The following is a 19101-nucleotide window of genomic DNA, read 5'->3' as shown; positions in this document are numbered from 1 at the left end:
CTGAAATGAGAAAATGAAACAAAAGTAGGTGGGAGATGATAAAACAAGAGATAAATTAACTGTTGAAACCTTTGACTTGCATTGGTCTAAATCCCTCTCTCTAAGGTATCAGCTGCTGAGGCAGGTAAAACAGAACCGAGGACCAATCAACCCGGCTGCACAAGCACTATAGAGAAAAGGAGCAGCATCTCCATTACTACTGTTTCTACCTAAACGGTTCTGAACCATGGTTTTCTGCACAGGCTCAGATCTATAAAGTGTTGCACAGAGACCAAGAAATAGGAAGGAAGCCACGCCACATTCTTCAGTAAAAATATACTTTTCCTCACTCTTGCAGGACAGTGAAAAACTATGAAGAGATTTCATACGCAGCCTTCTTTAACATGGTTGCATTCAGACCGTCATTTCAGAGAAACAATGATGGTTTCAGCAGACTAGAGATTTGGCACTTACCCAAAGACAGGCTCAGAACATATTCCATAACTCCCATTAGAATTGCCCAGAGGGTCCACTGGCGCCTGAACTGGCAGAGCAGGAAATGAGGAAGGTCTGGAATTGAACACAGAAGTTATGCCAAATCAGTAGGGCCGTGGGGCCATGCATAAACCCTCATGTCGCAAGCTTTAAATGGCTGTGTGTCTCCTCACACGCAGAGCAATCACAGCTATGGAGATGCAAGTGTGGTGCTAAACCCCACCCTCTAGCATATTATACACTGAGCACAGCATTTCAGACCCCTGGTACGTTGAGCACAGGTCTGTAAAGGTATGTTGTAACTGTGTTCAACTGAACACAGCTGCACAATTCCTGTGACTGGGAACCCTGATAGGGCATGGCCACATCTCCATACCCAGTTTGGACCTACACATGAGCAGACAAGTGCCTGCATAGGCCTTTAAGAGAGCAATCTGCCTGACTGCACTCTACATCAAAGCTTGGAAATGTTATTTCCTTGGGAGACTCTAGCCACTCACCAGCTATGATCTAAGTAAGTTTTGCCTAGGTAAGGCCGTAAGTATATACACCTGCACATACTGTTCATCTTTATAGGCAATGATGCAGCAACACTAGAACCAGCCCTTGATCAAACAAATACTCTCTGCCTTATTCAAACAACATTTGTGCTATAAGGATTTGGCTGCCATTCAGGTCAGGGCAGAAAACAAGTGACACCACCCAGCGTTTTGCTTTCAGAATACGAGAAGGCCCAGCAATGCCTGTTTCCCAAGCTACAGTATTTTACCAAAAGGAAGAAAAGATATTTCCTATGATCAATGAAGCTTCCAGTAGCATCTACAAGTTTCACCGTTTCTCCCAACGATGGGAAGAGAGAGGGGACTCCAGTGCCTTTAACAGCCTGGCATATGAGAGATGTCTGATGAAATCAAGGTCTTTCCTTTCATCAAACCGCTGGTACTCATGTTTCCTTCAGCATCTTTAGTACACTGGACACCAACTCTGTGCACCAAAGGTTGGGAAGGGATAAAAATCTCCAAGTCCAACACTATGCTAAGGGAAATGGAATGCTGTCAACTCCAAAGGTGTAGTGGAGGTGGCTGGAAGGCACTGCAATGTGAGTCATTCATTTCACAGGAATCCTGAAGAGCACAAATGAGGGTAGTAGTTCTCGCTGTTGTCAAAGAACATCACTGAGAGTACAAAGTCTGACTCAGAATTCCCAGAACTCCAGAAGCTTTAGTGATGTCCCAATGCAAATCTACGCCAGTGTGAAGGCCCACTTAAACTAAACTGCACTCCTCTGGCAGGGGTGCATACTCCACAGGCTCTGGATTTGGGTTATAATGGCTCCTGGGCTCTCACAGTGGCCAAATGCCATCCAGAACTGGCATCGGTGCTGCAACAGTGGTAACGGTGATATAAAATGAGTCATGCTGGTTACAATTCTCAAGATGGGAATAATAAGAATCAATCCCCACCTCCTTCCGCACTCCCCATGAGGATGGAGCCATCATGGCTGCTTCAGCATTACTCAGGGTGGTGCTGATGTAATGATGCTCATCGCGACTGCTGAGAACAAGACTAAATTTTCTCCTCCTTTGGTGACTGTAAAGCACTAGGATGATGGTGAGAGGTTATAGCCTCCCCAAACATCGAAAAAGGCACCGCCCCTCAGGCCCATCATCTGTATCAGACTCAGATCTCAGAGATGAAAAATGCAGGAGCAGGCGACACCTTTGTTATACCACTGAAAAGTCAAGCAAAACAGCAGACAGCTAGCTCTTTGCTTGATTTTTTTTAAGTTGACCAATAAAAGCATCACCTGCTCCTGCATTTCTATTTATTTAGAAGCCACATGGCCTTTTCCTAATTTTTTCACAGCTGAAAAATGCTCTATGTGTTCCTCTCCTATAGTATCTATACTACAGTGAGTAGCTCAAGGGTAATGAAAAATCAAATACCAAAACATTGACTAAATCCTGGCTAAATGACCTGTTCATAGGTCAGTATTCAACCCTAATAAGCATGAGAAATCAGATAAAATCAGGGCTCTGCTATCTGATCTTGCCAGCCACTCCTAGCTGGCCCATGTTCCATACAGTCTACTATCAAGTTTCATGAACTGTATGTTACTCATATATAAAATAGGCCCACCACTGCCTTAAGTTTCATTAATTTCAGTGGCTCTACAATTAAGTATGAACAGATCTGGAAGCAACCCTGTGTGTCTGAGCCATTACTTAGAAGTCATGAGTCAAGAAAGGACCAAACATGGTTGGAAGTTTATCCTCAAGAAGAAGGGAAAATCCTAATTCAACTCAGCAAGGCACTTTCCCTCTCAAGCAAGAAAATCCACACACTCACGTGTCCAGAGTTATCGTCAACTTGGCTCGGACATAACTGCTTTTCTTGGGTGCCTCTGCTATGGGAGAAAACACACAACCTGTTCATTTCCCTCCACACAGAATGAATGTAACCCCTTCTTTCCCCCACAGAAGCTCCAGCAAATCCTACAGCAAGATGAGATCCTGAGCAATATTTGTCTTCTTTAAGGAGGAATATAGAGGTTTTCTTGCTTCACCTCTCTGATGTGGCAAGTTCCCAAAACCAGAAAGGTGTTCAATTTTGGAGCCACCATCCGAACAAGATAAGGCAGAAGGCATTAGAGGATTAACCTCTTTTTAAAATGTAGAGGCTCTGAGCAACTGATGGACCCCACTTGCCCACTAAATGGCTTGTGCCAATCATCCTGCCTTGATTCACTGTAGGGATCCAAAACAGTGGTAACCCAGGTGTTCTTGGACTGCTACAGAAATCCTGACCAGCACAACTGGTGGGGAAGTCTTCTGGGAACTGCAGTCCAAGGACACCGGGGTTACCCAAGGTTGGGAACTGCTGTTCGAAAAAGGCCACAACATGGGCAAAATATGGCCTTTCAGGTGTAGTTGTTGCCAACTTTCACTATTCTGAATAGGGCTTATAAAAAACAAAGTCCAATGATATCTGGAGGGTTGCATTTTGCTTGCCCCTGGCACAGATTTTTGCAAAAGCGTAGCCACATATTGGGAGCTGTCAGCTATGCAAACACATGTCATCTGAATGTACCCCATTGTGATCTGCACTGTGTACGTTTATTTGCAAAATACATTATGGGTCTGCTACAGGTTGCTCTACCCAGAAAGTGAAATGGGGGGCAGGGAGAGGGGGAGGAATGAGCATATCAATCTATTTTGAGTTTGTGTCACTTCTGCAAAAGCTTGTTTATATATCTGTTCTCTCCGACTGTGACTTTTATCTGCCTTTTAAAAAAAGTCCTAATGAAGAGCTGCATTTAAAACATACACACATGTACTGTATTTTTTCTGTGCATAAGACACCTCCGTGTATAAGATGCCCATCCCCCACTTTTCTAATCCAAAATTAAGAAATCTTAATTTAGCGTGGTGTATTCAGCCTCTGGGCTCAGTATGGTCGGACATTGCGAGCCCCTGTTGCATCTGAGCCTACAGTCTCCATCTCCGAGGAGGTGTGTTCCAATTGGTTTGTTCAGCATCAGCTGACATCACTTCCATAAGGCTCGTGATTGGAAGAAGCTAAGTCTCCTGACTGTAGGAAGCTAAGCCTCATGACTGAAGGAAGCCTGTTTACAGAGACAAGGTACGGGCAGTTTTGTTCCCGCCTCAGCTTACTTCCGTGTATAAGACATCTCTCAATTTTTAGTGTAATGGTTTTAGGAAAAAGTAGCATCTTATACACAGGAAAATACAGTACATTTTTCCACTTTTAATGTTCATTTCTAAATGCATTTTGACAATTTTCGCTCATAATTTGCACATTAAATTCTAATCTGCACATCAGAACAGGGGGGCAGATCAGTTCAATTGATTTCCTGGCCATTTCTGAAGCAGTCTTTTCAGCAGAGAGATGTTACCATAGGATTTGGCCCCCGAGTTTATAGTTAGACCAGATTATCTTCTCTCCATTCTCTTTTTGACACAACTCTAAGCATAACCCAGATTTTCTGACCCCATCTCTAATACTATTGCCTACTAATGTATTCACACTATACAGCTGTAGCAACTTGAGATCATTTTAATTGCCATGATTCTATCCTGGGAATTGTAGTTTGGTGAGATAGAATTCTAATCGATTCCTGTCAACTACAGTAGAAAGCTCTAAGCATCTCACCGAACTACAATTTTCAGAATTCCAAAAGATGGAGCTATGACAATGACAGCTGAAGTGACATCAAACTTATATAACCGTATAGTAGCACATCTATATACCCTGGTTCTTTATTGCACATGAATGAAATGATGAAGACATGGAGACAGAACAGAGTGTAGAAGAAGTGAGACAGATGGGGCCAAAGAGCTTTGAAGCCCAGATTCTTGAATTTAGAGGGTATCAATCCTGTTTTCCCTCTTCAAATCCACAAGCACCACCATCCTTATGCTTTCTTTTACAACCTGGGCCATCAGAATTCATCACATTCTGCCCTGCCTACTAAAAGCATAAAATGGGATATTTTGCTCTTAGGGAGAAGCAGGTGTTCCAGGGAGATAAAAAATTTAAAAATCATGCTCTTTCCGCCACTCTTCCACCACTTACCATTATAGTGATTCCTGAAAGCTTCATCTTTTAGCCTGTTGGGAAACAGTATTGAAAGCTCTGAAAGATCCCGAATGCAGTCAGCAAGGGACTGGACAGAGAGTTGCTTTGCAGTCAATGGCTGGATATTCTCCACCTGAGTGGAACCTGAGTCAGGCAGGAAGAAAGAAAGCAACAGAAGGAAAAACCAAGATGAGAACTGAGAGCAGAAGTTATACACTCACTAGCCTGACCACTGTCTTCCATCTCACCACAGCAAAGAGGAAACAATCATTTCTGAAACAGGAACAGAAGACTCGCTCAAAATAATGGGTCTGTTCTATGTACCACAAAATAAGGGGTCTCTGGCCAAACACAAGCCAGGCAATAGCAACATTCACAACTACACATCCTTTGTATTTATTCCTGTGGCTTTACGTGGGAGGTGCCTCACGAGAAGCTCCACTGGCTGGGAAGAGGACAACCTGCCACTTACAAAAGGAGCCCCTATTAGACAGACAGCAGTCACAGCACAGAACATCACAGGGATGTGGCTGCCTTTCTAACATGAGACATGCCACAAAACCTGGATTGTTGAAGTTACTTTGAACCAGCCACTTTGGGCTTTTTAGAAAGAAAGGTGGGGGAGGTAGGTAGGTAAATAAGTAAGCAAGCAAGCACCGTGTTCCCCCGAAAATAAGACAGGGTTTTATATTAATTTTTGCTCCAAAAAACACATTAGGGCTTATTTTCAGCGGATGTTTTATTTTTTTCTTGTACAAAAATCCACATTTATTCAAATACAGTCATAGCATCTTCTGGTTGCTGCACTGGTGTAGGGTGGAGTTTCATCTAACCAGGGCTTATTTTGGGGGCAGGGTTTATATTATGAGCATCTTTAAAAATCCTACTAGGGCTTATTTTCAGGTTAGGTCTTATTTTTGGGGAAACAGGGTAAGTAAGTAAGTAAGTCTACTGGTACACATCTGCACTAAGCACTGACACCAGGATTTTCCCTGGTGTCCACTTGATTGAAAACTGAAACCAGGACCATCAGTCTCAAATCAGGGGAAACAGCCTTACTTCCCGGGTTGATTTTTTTAACAACACCACCAGGCTGTGGTGTTTCTTTCCCCCCTCACTGCTAGGATTTACACCCATACATAATCTGTGTGGACCCTAATACTGCATTGATCCATGCTAGTCCATTCTGTTTGAGAGTACGTCGATATAGACAAATCCTTCTTCCTCTAGAGAAGGCAACAAAAGGGTAAGAGCTCACACTCCTTGTTAAGCATGTTGACAGTAACCAGGTACATTTAAGACTCAACAGAGACTATAACAATGCCTATAGATGGAAGACGGCAGAGGGCTGGAATACACTACTGTAAATCCCTTTTCCAATCAGTGTCAAGACTTCAAATTTCTTCCAGTTTCCAAAGTAGATCTCTGAAGGACAATGTTTGATTTCATAGACCTCCTACATATATAATGCAATATTATGATGTCTATTCAGATATGTATCCTATGTGCCTCAGTGGGGCTTTTTTTTTTTTAAAAAAAACCAGGAAATTGAAATTGAAGCTAAAGTGAAACTAGCAATAGTAACAATAACTTTATTTGATGAAGAGTAGATCTGATTTCTCCAGCTCTTCTATGAAAAATCATACCATGGCAGAAAGTGACGTAGGCTATGCTGATGCCCCCAATTTCAGAGTCACTGAAGCGTAGCAGGAAAGTACCGACTGGTGCTTGGCACAGATGGCTGTTAACATAGTCCTTGCTAACAAAGCCCAAGATGAGCCTGGGTTGCACAGATTGACAGGAGAGAGAGAGAGATTTTTTTTTAAAAAAGTGACACCATATAGCACTGCAATGATTCCAAGACTGCCACATTACAGTATACCAAAGAGAAAATTTAAACTATCTGCACACATATTGGGGCCACAGGCACCACGACACTAGCAAGCTGAATCAGAGCAATTTGGCTTTGTTGCAACTGACCAGCATTCCTGCACTCGGGGGAGCCGAATTTCATCTGCCTTCCGCAGCTCACCGAGTGAGAGACGGTGGGTTTGTGGTTGGCCGGCTGCCAGCCTTTTGCGGAGGAAACTGGCCAAGTCACCCTTTGCTCTGCAGGATTGAGCCCTGTTGCTTCTTGGCTGCCTCCTCCCCTTCCCTACATCAGCCACCTGGCTCAAGGGGGAAAAGAAGGCTTTTAAGCCGGAGCTGCTTCTGGGGCCCTTTCAGACCAGCATTCCTGCACTCGGGGGAGCCGAATTTCATCTGCCTTCCGCAGCTCACCGAGTGAGAGACGGTGGGTTTGTGGTTGGCCGGCTGCCAGCCTTTTGCGGAGGGAACTGGCCAAGTCACCCTTTGCTCTGCAGGATTGAGCCCTGTTGCTTCTTGGCTGCCTCCTCCCCTTCCCTACATCAGCCACCTGGCTCAAGGGGAAAAAGAAGGCTTTTAAGCCGGAGCTGCTTCTGGGGCCCTTTCAGACCAGCATTCCTGCACTCGGGGGAGCCGAATTTCATCTGCCTTCCGCAGCTCACCGAGTGAGAGACGGTGGGTTTGTGGTTGGCCGGCTGCCAGCCTTTTGCGGAGGGAACTGGCCAAGTCACCCTTTGCTCTGCAGGATTGAGCCCTGTTGCTTCTTGGCTGCCTCCTCCCCTTCCCTACATCAGCCACCTGGCTCAAGGGGAAAAAGAAGGCTTTTAAGCCGGAGCTGCTTCTGGGGCCCTTTCAGACCAGCATTCCTGCACTCGGGGGAGCCGAATCTCATCTGCCTTCCGCAGCTCACCGAGTGAGAGACGGTGGGTTTGTGGTTGGCCGGCTGCCAGCCTTTTGCAGAGGGAACTGGCTAAGTCACCCTTTGCTCTGCAGGATTGAGCCCTGTTGCTTCTTGGCTGCCTCCTCCCCTTCCCTACATCAGCCACCTGGCTCAAGGGGAAAAGAAGGCTTTTAAGTTGGAACTGCTTCTGGGGCCCTTTCAGACCAGCATTCCTGCACTCGGGGGAGCCGAATTTCATCTGCCTTCCGCAGCTCACCAAGTGAGAGACGGTGGGACTATGGCTGGGCTCTCGCCGGCTGCCAGATTCCCTGAAGGAACCGGTTGGGGAACAAGCTGGGAAACAGGGGGGTCTGAGGGGTCTCTGGGGCAACCAATAGAGACAATATACGGCAGGGGAAGATACGGCGGTGGGAGTAGAGCATGCCCGAGTAGGAGAAAGGAGGTTAGATACCTTACACCTATCCCCCTTTCTAGCTCTACTCCTAGCCAAATGGTACCAGGTGACCATATCAGCCACCCCCCGGGCCACATGGTATTGTTGGTAAATGCCAGGTCGGCAAAAAACAAGACTGCCCTCATCCATGACTTAATTTTGGATGAGGGGGCCGACCTGGCATGCATTACTGAGACCTGGGTGGGAGAAGAAGGAGGAGTTCCTCTATCTCAGTTATGTCCCCCTGGGTACTTGGTCCAACACCAGGGTCGCTCGGAGGGGCGGGGAGGAGGTGTGGCAATAGTCTACAAGGATTCCCTCCATTTTTCCAGGCTCCCTGTCCCCTTGGGAAATGGTCTAGAGGGCCTGTATTGTGTGTTGGGCTTGCGAGACAGATTAGGGATTCTGTTGGTGTACCGCCCACCCTGCTGCTTACCAACAGTCTCCCTACCTGAGCTGACGGAGGTGATCTCGGATCTGGTGTTGAGGACCCCCAGACTTTTGGTACTGGGGGACCTCAATCTCCATGCTGAGGCCACTTTATCAGGGGCAGCTCAGGACTTCATGGCCGCCATGACAACCATGGGGCTGTCTCAACATGTCATCGGCCCGACTCATGAGAAAGGCCATACACTTGACCTAGTATTCTCTGCGGGACAGGGGGATGGTGGTCCGGATGTGGTGGATTTATCTTTGACTCCGTTGTCATGGTCGGACCATTTCCTGGTAAAATTTAGACTCTCAGCCACTACTACCCTCTGCAGGGGTGGGGGATCAATTAAAATGATCCGCCCCCGGAGACTTATGGATCCTGAAGGATTCCTGAATGCTCTAGGGGAGTTTCCAGCTGATATGGTCGGCGCTCCTGTCGAAGCCCAGGTCGCCTTGTGGTACAAGGAGATGGCCCGGGCGGTTGACACGATCGCACCTAGGCGCCCTCTCCCTGCCCGCAGAGCCTATAAGGCTCCATGGTACACAGAGGAGCTTTTGGCCATGAAACGGTTGGGGAGACGGCTTGAGCGCAGATGGAGGAAATATCGCTGCGACTATGACCAAACACAGCTTAGAGCCCATTATCGGGCCTACTCTGTGGCAATACGGCTGGCGAAACGCCAGTATTTCTCCAGCCGTATCGCTTCCTCGGTGTGTCGTCCAGCAGAGCTATTTCGAGTGGTCCGGGACCTTCTTCAACCTAATGGTTCGGTGGAGGTCCTGGACTCCTCAGTGGCTCGCTGTAACGAATTTGTTACGCACTTTGAGGGAAAAATTGCTCAGATTCGCAAAGATTTGGACTCCACTGTTGATGCAGAGCCCATGGTTGTGTCCAGTGCTCCGGACTTATGTCATAATTTATTGGATGAGTTTCAGTTGTTGCGACCTGAGGATGTGGACAGGGTGCTTGGATCGGTTCGTGCCACCACTACACAACTCGACCCTTGCCCATCATGGCTAATAAAGAAATCTGCCAGGGGAGTTTGCACCTGGATCCTGGAGGTCATCAACTCCTCGTTAAGAGAGGGAGTGGTTCCTGCCCCATTAAAGGAGGCAGTGATTCGCCCGCTCCTAAAAAAACCTAACCTGGATCCAGGTTTAGTGAACAACTATCGTCCAATAGCAAACCTCCCTTTTCTGGGCAAGGTGTTGGAACGTGTGGTGGCTGAGCAGCTCCAGGCTCTCCTGGATGAAACGGATTATCTAGATCCATTTCAATCGGGTTTCAGGCCGGGTTATGGGACGGAAACTGCCTTGGTCGCCCTGTATGACGACCTTTGCCGGGAGAAAGACAGGGGTAATGCATCCCTGTTGATTCTCCTGGACCTCTCAGCGGCTTTCGACACCATCGACCATGGTGTCCTTCTGGACAGACTGGCTGGGATGGGAATTGGAGGCACTGTTTTACAGTGGTTCCGTTCCTACCTGGCTGATCGAGTCCAGAAGGTGGTGCTGGGGGACAGTAGCTCTGACCCATGGCAGTTGCGTCATGGGGTTCCTCAGGGCTCTATACTGTCCCCCATGCTGTTCAATATCTACATGAAACCGCTGGGGGAGGTCGTTAGGAGGTTTGGGCTGAGGAGTCAGCAATATGCTGACGACACCCAGCTCTACCTCTCATTTTCTACCAATCCAGGTGTGGCAGTCACCGTTCTGAACTCGTGCCTGGACTCGATAATGGTCTGGATGAGGGTCAATAAACTGAGGCTCAATCCAGACAAGTCTGAAGTGCTGCTGGTAGGTGCCCCGCCAGATAGGTTAAAGGGCCATCTCCCTACCTTAGACGGGATCACACTCCCCCTAAAGGATAGGGTCCGCAGCTTGGGGGTGCTCCTTGACCCCAGTCTGACCTTGGAAGCCCAGGTGGACTCGGTGTCCAGGGGTGCCTTCTTACAGCTGCGGAGAATATATCAACTTCGCCCTTACCTGGATGAGCGGAGCCTGGCAGCAGTCACTCATGCACTGGTAACAACCAGACTGGATTACTGCAATGCGCTATACGTGGGGCAGCCTTTGAAGACGGTCCGACGACTGCAACTGGCACAGAACCGGGCTGCGCGGCTGGTAAGTGGTGCCGCCGCACGGACTCATATCACGCCGGTTCTGAAAAATTTACACTGGCTGCCGGTTGCTGCTCGGGCCCAATTCAAAGTGCTTACTTTGACATATAAAGCCCTAAACGGCTTAGGACCTGGTTACCTAAAGGACCGCCTTCTTCCGTATGTGCCTGCCCGTCCTCTAAGATCAGGCCAGGAGGCCCTTCTGAAGGTGCCATCTCTGAAAGAGGTGAAGGGGATGGCATGTCGGAATAGGGCCTTCTCGGTTGTTGCCCCCCAACTTTGGAACACCCTCCCTAGAGAGATCCGCCTGGCTCCGACACTCTTGGCCTTTCGGCGCCAGGCAAAGACCTTTCTGTTCACCCAGCATTTTAATTAATTACTTTTAATGTTTTAATTGTTTTAAGAAATATTTTAATATATGGTATTTTATACTGTTTCTTAAAATGTTTTTAATGTTTTTAGGTTTTAATGTTGTACGCCGCCCAGAAGCCATTGGCAATGGTGCGGCTAAAAATATTGTAAATAAATAAATAAATAAAATAAATAAATAAATAAACTCGTCTTGCAGCCTGTTTTACACTTCTGTTTGGATTAGGTGATCACATGGGGACAGTGGATTGTTTCAATGCCACTGTCCACACTGGCCCTTCAGTCCTTAGAGGAAACCATAGCCCATAGCCCCCCTTCCTTTGCTCCTGCCCTCTGCCAATCCCCACCTCTTCTTCTATGTGCATTCTAAACCTAGTGGGCTGTTTAAAGTGTTGCATGGAAAAGGGAGAAACATAGCAGCCTGCTGTAGTTGATCAGAGTTGCTTCTATTTCGTATTGATTTCTGTCTTTTTTCTTTTTGTCCCTGGAGGTGATTTAGTGCTAAACTCAGTTTCTCTTTTAAAAATTTAAAAATACTTTGAGACAATTAGGGGGAACGATTGTAGGTGGGGGATATTCTCGCTGTCTAAAACATCACACCAAGCTTTGCACATCACCAGAATACCACACACAGTCCCACTTCCTCATGTTTTTAGAGAACAAAACAACGGATTACAGGGGGAAAACACTTTTCAAATCGCTGCAGCATTAAAAAGGAAGAAGCCCCTAGTGGAAGGGGGAAAAACTCTATACCCAAAGAAAAAAGGGGCAGCCTGATTTTGCACTGGCCTTTGTATCATGGCATCAGTTTAAAAAAGTTTGAATGCATCCCTTCCACAAAAAAATCTACTCATATATAAGACTGTCGGTGAAGAAACAATTCATGGAAAGTCTACAGAATTATGTGCAGTATGCACCTGATTTTTTTTAAAGAGGGCAGGTATTTCTCCTGCATATATATCTGCTTCTTCAAGAATATTAAAATAATTATATCCTGTCAAATCCATTCTGACGGACAGCAAGCTTCACAGGGTTACTTTACTCGGGGATAGTTTACCATCTATCCTATTTAAGATCTGGGATCATGTAGCTTATGCCCACGACCGCATAGGCAGCAGGGCACATTACCCATCAGCCACACATGCTGGTTTTGGATGATCTTGACTGGGTCTTCTCCTGGGAGGGACAGTGCAGATTCACACTCCCAACCCATAGTTCCATAGCTAGGAATGAGCAATACCAACTCTTTGCTCCTTCATAAGATCAATAAAAGTTACAGTATAATTCAAGATTATTATGGCTAGATAATAATATTGAATTATACAGATGGGAAGCTACATTTTTGTTGTGTGGGATACTTCAGCAAATCTCTGAACCAGAAAAATATTCATATTTTTACTGTACTTGAATTTCTCTGCCTTATTTCTCTCTGTGAATCAGCAATTTCACCTAAACATATGCTCTATTCCTTTCATTCCATCTATCTATCAGCTTTATTACACATGCATCTCACTTTTCCTTCAAAGAGCCGAAGGTGTTATGCAAAATTCTTACCCCATCCACTTTATCTTCACAACAGACCTGCAAAGACAGGACTGGGAGCCAGAAATGGGCCCAAAGTCCCTCAGTGTGTTTTACGGCTCAGTGGAGACTTGAATCAGCTTATCCTCACTCCTAAACTGATGCTGTAACTACTAAATTTGCCACAATCACTTGATCCAGTTGCTCTCTTACCTGTCAGACCAGTATTCTTTCAGGTATTTCTTTGTGAACTCGGTAACTCCTTCAAACCATTGCCAGAATGTGAATGCTCGGCCTGGAAGATTCTCCTGTAAACACCAAGGTGAATGTGAGACCCAAGGGTAAACCCAGTTTTGCGGTCATTCCACCCTTCTTGTGGGACGTGATGGCGCTGTGGGCTAAACCGCAGAAGCCTGTGCTGCAGGGTCAGAAGACCAAGCAGTCGTAAGATCGAATCCACGCGACGGAGTGAGCGCCCGTCGCTTGTCCCAGCTCCCGCCAACCTAGCGGTTCAAAAGTATGCAAATGCGAGTAGATTAATAGGTACCACCTCGGTGGGAAGGTAACAGCGTTCCGTGTCTAAGTCGCACTGGCCATGTGACCACAGAAGATTGTCTTCGGACAAAACGCTGGGTCTATGGCTTGGAAACGGAGATAAGCACCGCCCCCTAGAGTCGAACACGACTGGACAAAAATTGTCAAGGGGAACCTTTACGTTTACCTTTACCACCCTTCTTAACAAAACGCAACGAGTCACCTTATTGAACTGGGACCATGACACTTGGCGGTTCTGGAATTCCTCTGGACTGGCGCTACTGTCACTAAAGATCTTCTGGGCCAAGAAGAAGTAATGTTCCTTCTGAAGGCCTTCAGTGGTCTGCACCTCAGCCATGAACTTCTGGTTGAGAGTCTCACACATGTCTCCCCAGCTGACACGCTCAGCCACCATGAAAGGAATGCGGTTCTGGAACAGGACACAGAAACTGAACCTCACAAGACACACACCATAAACTACAGGAGGCAGGAGAAGATCTATTGTATCTCCCAACTTATGCTGCCTCCTCCGGCCCCCCGCCATAATAGCAACCTAACACATTATTGTAACTGAAGTAATATCAAATATGGGTCCTGATGGCAATTTTTAGAGCAATGTATTTTTAATTTTTTAAATTATTTTATCTGTTAATCCTTTTATTGTATTTAAATTGTTGTAAGCTGCCCAGAGACCGTTGGGTAGTGTGGGCGGCAAACAAACAAACAAACAAATGGCAGCAAAAATGGAGTTAAGACCATACCCTCTAAATCAGAAGCACTCAAGGTGCCTGTGGGCCACAGGAGGGCCTGGGGTCACTTTCACAGCACTACAACACCCTTAATTCTTCTAAGAGTCTGACATTAAAAAAATGTTTTTGAATTAATATGCTAGAAACCCCCCTTGAGAACTCTAGGTAGTGTTTGGGAAAATTCTGCCATGCTAACAAAACACCTCCAGTCCTTCCAGACTGGCCCAAGGCAGAAAGTACAAGGGTGGGTTTTTTTTCAGTTTAAAATGTTCATTTTTTTCTAAAAAAAAGTTACAATTACTTATTCTAGCAAACTTTACAATACATAAAAGCTGCACTATTTTAACAACAACAAACATGTAAATTAGCGATTTCAGCCCACAGGCACACCACTAAGTCTACCTCCCAACTCCCTTCAGCTTAACCAACGCAACCCAGTCACTGTAAACACATGCAGGGGTGTTTTTAGGCCCCCACGTTTCAGTATCAGCCTGGAAATGCGAGAGGCTACTGGCCATGTTGGAAAAGTTCACAATGCAAAATGTCCTTCCAAAAATAGGACAATATTTGTGTGCTAAAAAGCTCCAACGGACAGCTCAGGTCTGCTCAGATCACCGCAGTGCTAAGGCAGGGAGTGGTAAGAACACGCTGTATTTTTCTTCCTTACCTCCATGCTCATCAGGAACACATTTCTACCCAGTACCAAACCTCATTAATTAGCAACAGCCAAATGTCAGGTGTCTCCTTGTTCAAAAATATTAAAGTGAGACTCTGCTCTTCAATTTTGCCCCACAACAAGCAGCCTTCTGAAAATACTGTCTTTACCTCAGAGGCGCTTAAAAGTCTTGGGTTTTAGCTAGGGTCAATCCCTTACCGTGGTGGCAAAACCGTTGTCCCATAAGATGGTGGCTTTGGCGTTGCTGTCTTGGTTACCGTGGACGATCACAACAATGGGCAGTGAAAGGGCCTGGAACAGAAATAGCAAAAGGGGAAGGACACTTTCAAATACTTTCTTTATGCATTTTTATTGTTATTGGCTATGGTGTTGGACTGGCAATCTTAGAAACATAAAAGCAGGGAACTGAAACAAACCATGGGTCCTGTGAGGAGTTCCCCTGTTTGGGACTCTGGCCAGCCTAGAAACAAAGTCCTGAGGCACAGTTTGGGATGCAGCGGCGATTAGTTTTCAGAGGAAAGCACCTCAACTCTCTGAAGCGTTCCGCCAAATTATGCTGTACAGGCCTAAAGGGTCTAGGTTTGGGGCTGGCTATATATTTGTTGAAAAGCCTTTTCGTGAACCATTCATCTGCAACTACTCTCCTCAGCTTGCTGTTGTAACGCCTTGATTCTCTCATGGAACCCTGGCAGTTGAACCCGAGGACCTGACAAGACTCACTGATTCACGCTGCCTCTGCTGCTTCCTCGTGGATCCCAGTGTTATTATTTGCTCTGCACACCTACGCAGATATTATAACCTTTTATTCCTGGTCATTGTAGTTTCTCCATTCAGAGAGAGGATGGAAACAGGAACACTCTTCTCTCCTCCATTCCTCTCCTCCATTCATTCCTCTGCCCCCTTCTCCGCCTCTTTCACCCCCTTCCCCCGATTTTGCCCAGTGTCCTTGCAAGCCTGCCTACTTTCTGCCCTGGTGCAAAAGGCGCTCCAGATTGCACTATTATAAAGACTTTGTTATGTATACTTGGCATTTCCATCGGTGCTAAGGCTGCGTTTTAAATAAACAAAACCACTTGAAACAGTGGAATTACATGAACAGCATGAAAGGAACAGAATGGAAGAGGAATGCGATGCATGATGTTCCAAGCACAAGAAGCACACCTGGGTTAATTTTAGTGCTAGCCCACTTTATTTATTGATGTAGTGGTAAATTGGTCACAGAACACTTTAAAAAATTGAAAATGAAAAATGATTGCTATGGTAGTCACCATATGAACTGGAGTAGGGGGCCAGATTAGACATTCCTGCAGCATTCCTGCTTATTATTAAAGCTAAGAGAAGCACCCCCAATACCAACACAACAACAAACAAGCACTGCAGCTGAACAAAATATTCTGGATATTGATGCAAAATGTTGGAATCTACACAGTACAGTATAAGCAATAACATAGTTTGGCCAATGGCAGAAAACCTGAAAAAGTCAGTGAAGACAAACAGAGAAATCTGCAAGACAAAATGCCCCCCGTTAGGTCCTGAGCTGCAATGTCCGAAGCATTAAAAGCCAAGTTAGCTAATGTGAGTATCCCAGCTGGAATTTCTTCCAGGACTTGATCAGATGGACATATTTCCTCCTCTTTGGTGGACTGTGGAGACAGGTTGGTTCACTTTTTCCCCAGTAACCAGAGGAACCGATTGCTAGAGTGAACGAATACATCCCCTGAGCGCCCCAGAGTGCCCCCATAAGCAACTTTCTGAATTCCCCAGTAGCTTCTATTTTTTTGGTGCAGGTCTGTTCCTGACATGTGCAATCACAGGAAATGGACCACAATTAAGCCTTGCAGTTGTCAGAGCTGCCAAGGCTTCTTCCGCTGTCAATTTTCAGTATTGTGAAATGGCTTAATCTAACACTTCCCCTGCTCCTATGAGGAGAGACATGGTAAGTGAAATTGTTTGAAGGGTTTTTTTTCCCTTTTTTTGCCTCTGCTGGACTATCACTGGTATGCTGAATCATTTAGATTAAATGAAAAAAAATCTGTGCCTTTGTGTGAATAGAAATAGAAAATAGAGGGGCAAGGTTAATGTTCAATTTGCCGCTATGCTGAAGTGGCTCATTTATTAAGCCACTTCATGATACTGGAAAATAACGGATGAGTGAGCTGGACTAAATGGCATATCACTCCTACCTGTGACCTCAGATGACCTTATAGACCACACCATTCTGCTCCAGTAGGGCTTTGTGTAGTTACAGCCTCTTTCCCATGAATTAGTTAGCCTTGTGTGATGGCTGGTTTTCAGAATGTAAGTACAGTACAAGGTTCCTTTGAAGTTTGATTTCACACACCTGGAAGAACCACCTATGCAATATGCCAGTGCTTTCAGCTCAAGTTACAAGCTATCTGTAACCTGTGAAAGGCCTCTTTCTTGAATATGGAGAAGGTCACAACATAGAGAGACATACTATACTAGAAGAGACAAGAAGACACATCTCTTCAAAGTGGCCTACAAACTGTTTCTTTAATGAGTACTATATCAGTTTTAATCGGTTGTTATAATATTGTAATTGTTTACATCATTTCAGCTTATTTTTAAATTTGTTTTCAATTAAGTTTACAAGCTGCCTTGAGTGATCCCTTACTAGAAAGGCAGAAAAGACAAGCCATCCCTCCCTCCCTCCCTCCCTGTTACCCACATCCTCCTCTCTTTGGTTTCTGAACCTCCAATATTAACTTTATGATGTGCACTTATGGTGATCCTATGAATTAATGGCCTCCAAAAGGTCCAGTGATCAATAGCTCTACTCCGCCTACTCCACTCTTACAAACTCAACAGCATTGGTTTCCTGTATTGGATCAATCCCTCTGTTGTTAGGTATTCCACTTCTCCTACTGCCTTCCATTTTTCCCAGCATTATTCACTTTTACAGTGAGTTCTGCCTTCCCATGACATATTCAAGCTATGATAGCCACAGTTTAGTCATTTTAACTTTAAATGGAGAATTTAGGCTTGTTTTGACCTAATGCTGATTTGTCTTTCTGGAAGTCCATTATATCTATAATGTTTCCCTCCAATATTACATTTTGAATTATTCAAATTTTTTCCAGTCAGCTTTCTTCATGATCCAGCTTTCATATCTGTACACTGTGATCAGGAACACCATACTGTGGTATTCTTACTGCTCTGGAACTGCACCCCTGCTGTTGCTGACATTAGCTTGGGCTAACAGCCAGCATCCCAACTATCTCAGGAACTCAGAGCTTAACCTAGGGTTATCACCATTCCCTGGCATGGCATCTCCAGTGTTAAGCCCTGGCAGAAGCCTGCACACAAGCACCACAATAGCTGTTAGAGGATTTATAATTGTGCAACTGGTAGAAGGAAATATATTTCCCACACAAAAGCTGTGCGCATACCACAGCCTTATAGATATATAGCTAATTAATCATGATCTTACACAACCTGTTTAAGGTTTTTAAAATTCCAATAATACTACTGCCTCTGATTATCCCTACTGATATGATACGGTATTAACTATAGTACTGCTGAAGCTTTAAAAAACATCAACCGCCCATTTATAGTTCCAGAGCATATAAGCAGCCAATTCATGATGAGGGGCAGGGGGAACTCACCAGTGGCACAGTGGTGCCTCAACTTACGACCATTATCTGTTCCAGAAGATGGATGTAACTCGAAATGGTCTTAAGTCGAAGCACCATTTCCCACAGGAATGCACTGAAATGCAATTAATCCGTTCTGGCCGAAGGAAAAAAAAAATCACTGCAAGACTCATTTGAAACACGATTAATCCCTTCTGGCCAAAGGGAGGGGGGGAGAAAAGCAATCAAGTGTGCAAGACCCATTGGAAATGCACAGAAAACAAACGGAGCAGATCGGAAATGCACAGAGAACAAAGGGGGCAGGTCGGAAAGGCAAAGAAAGGAAAAAGCAAGGAAAGCATGTAGAACCCATCAGAAATGGGGAAGCCCCCCAAAAGCAACCAACCCCCGAAAACCCATTGGAAATGGAGGAAAAATGAAAAAACAAAAAAACCAAAAAAACCAAGACCCATCGGAAATGGGGAACCCCCCCAAAAAGCAACCAAACCCCTCAAGATTCATTGAAAATGGGGGGAAATGCCAAAAAGCAAACAACCCCCCAAGACCCATCGGAAATTGGGGGGAACCAAAAAACAAACCCCCAAAGACCATCGGAAATGGGAAAAAAACACTCCAAAAAGCAACAACCCCCCAAGACCCATCGGAAATGGCGGAAAAAACCCAAACAAACAAGACCCTCCAAGACCCAGCACAGCACAGAAACATAACCCCTCCAGCTCAAAACCACACTGCAAAAACATCTAGAATAGTTTTTAAAAAGCACAAAACAGCATCTTACCTTACCAGGCAGCCCAAAGCCTCCCTGCAAACACA

At 45.4% G+C, this 19101-nt stretch overlaps 1 protein-coding gene across 8 annotated transcripts in view; it reads right to left on the bottom strand.

Moving 5' to 3' along the window:
- Positions 1-19101, bottom strand: part of STAT6 (signal transducer and activator of transcription 6) — a 74572-nt gene that overhangs the window by 13680 nt on the left and 41791 nt on the right. For 6 of the 8 annotated variants that reach the window (XM_020778703.3, XM_072991222.2, XM_072991223.2 and 3 more), the window contains 7 exons: positions 14873-14965; positions 13473-13679; positions 12929-13023; positions 6720-6853; positions 5071-5217; positions 2824-2881; positions 454-549 (listed from right to left, as the gene is read on the bottom strand). In XM_020778703.3, the coding sequence (XP_020634362.3) occupies positions 454-549; positions 2824-2881; positions 5071-5217; positions 6720-6853; positions 12929-13023; positions 13473-13679; positions 14873-14965 (830 nt within the window). The remainder of the gene's footprint in view (positions 1-453; positions 550-2823; positions 2882-5070; positions 5218-6719; positions 6854-12928; positions 13024-13472; positions 13680-14872; positions 14966-19101) is intronic. The other 2 variants (XM_072991221.2, XM_078384712.1) reach the window with 1 other exon arrangement.

This window comes from Pogona vitticeps, chromosome 2 (genome assembly GCF_051106095.1).
Source record: "Pogona vitticeps strain Pit_001003342236 chromosome 2, PviZW2.1, whole genome shotgun sequence".
NCBI classification, from domain to species: domain Eukaryota; kingdom Metazoa; phylum Chordata; class Lepidosauria; order Squamata; family Agamidae; genus Pogona; species Pogona vitticeps.
This window is presented reverse-complemented; position numbering and strand designations above follow the sequence as displayed.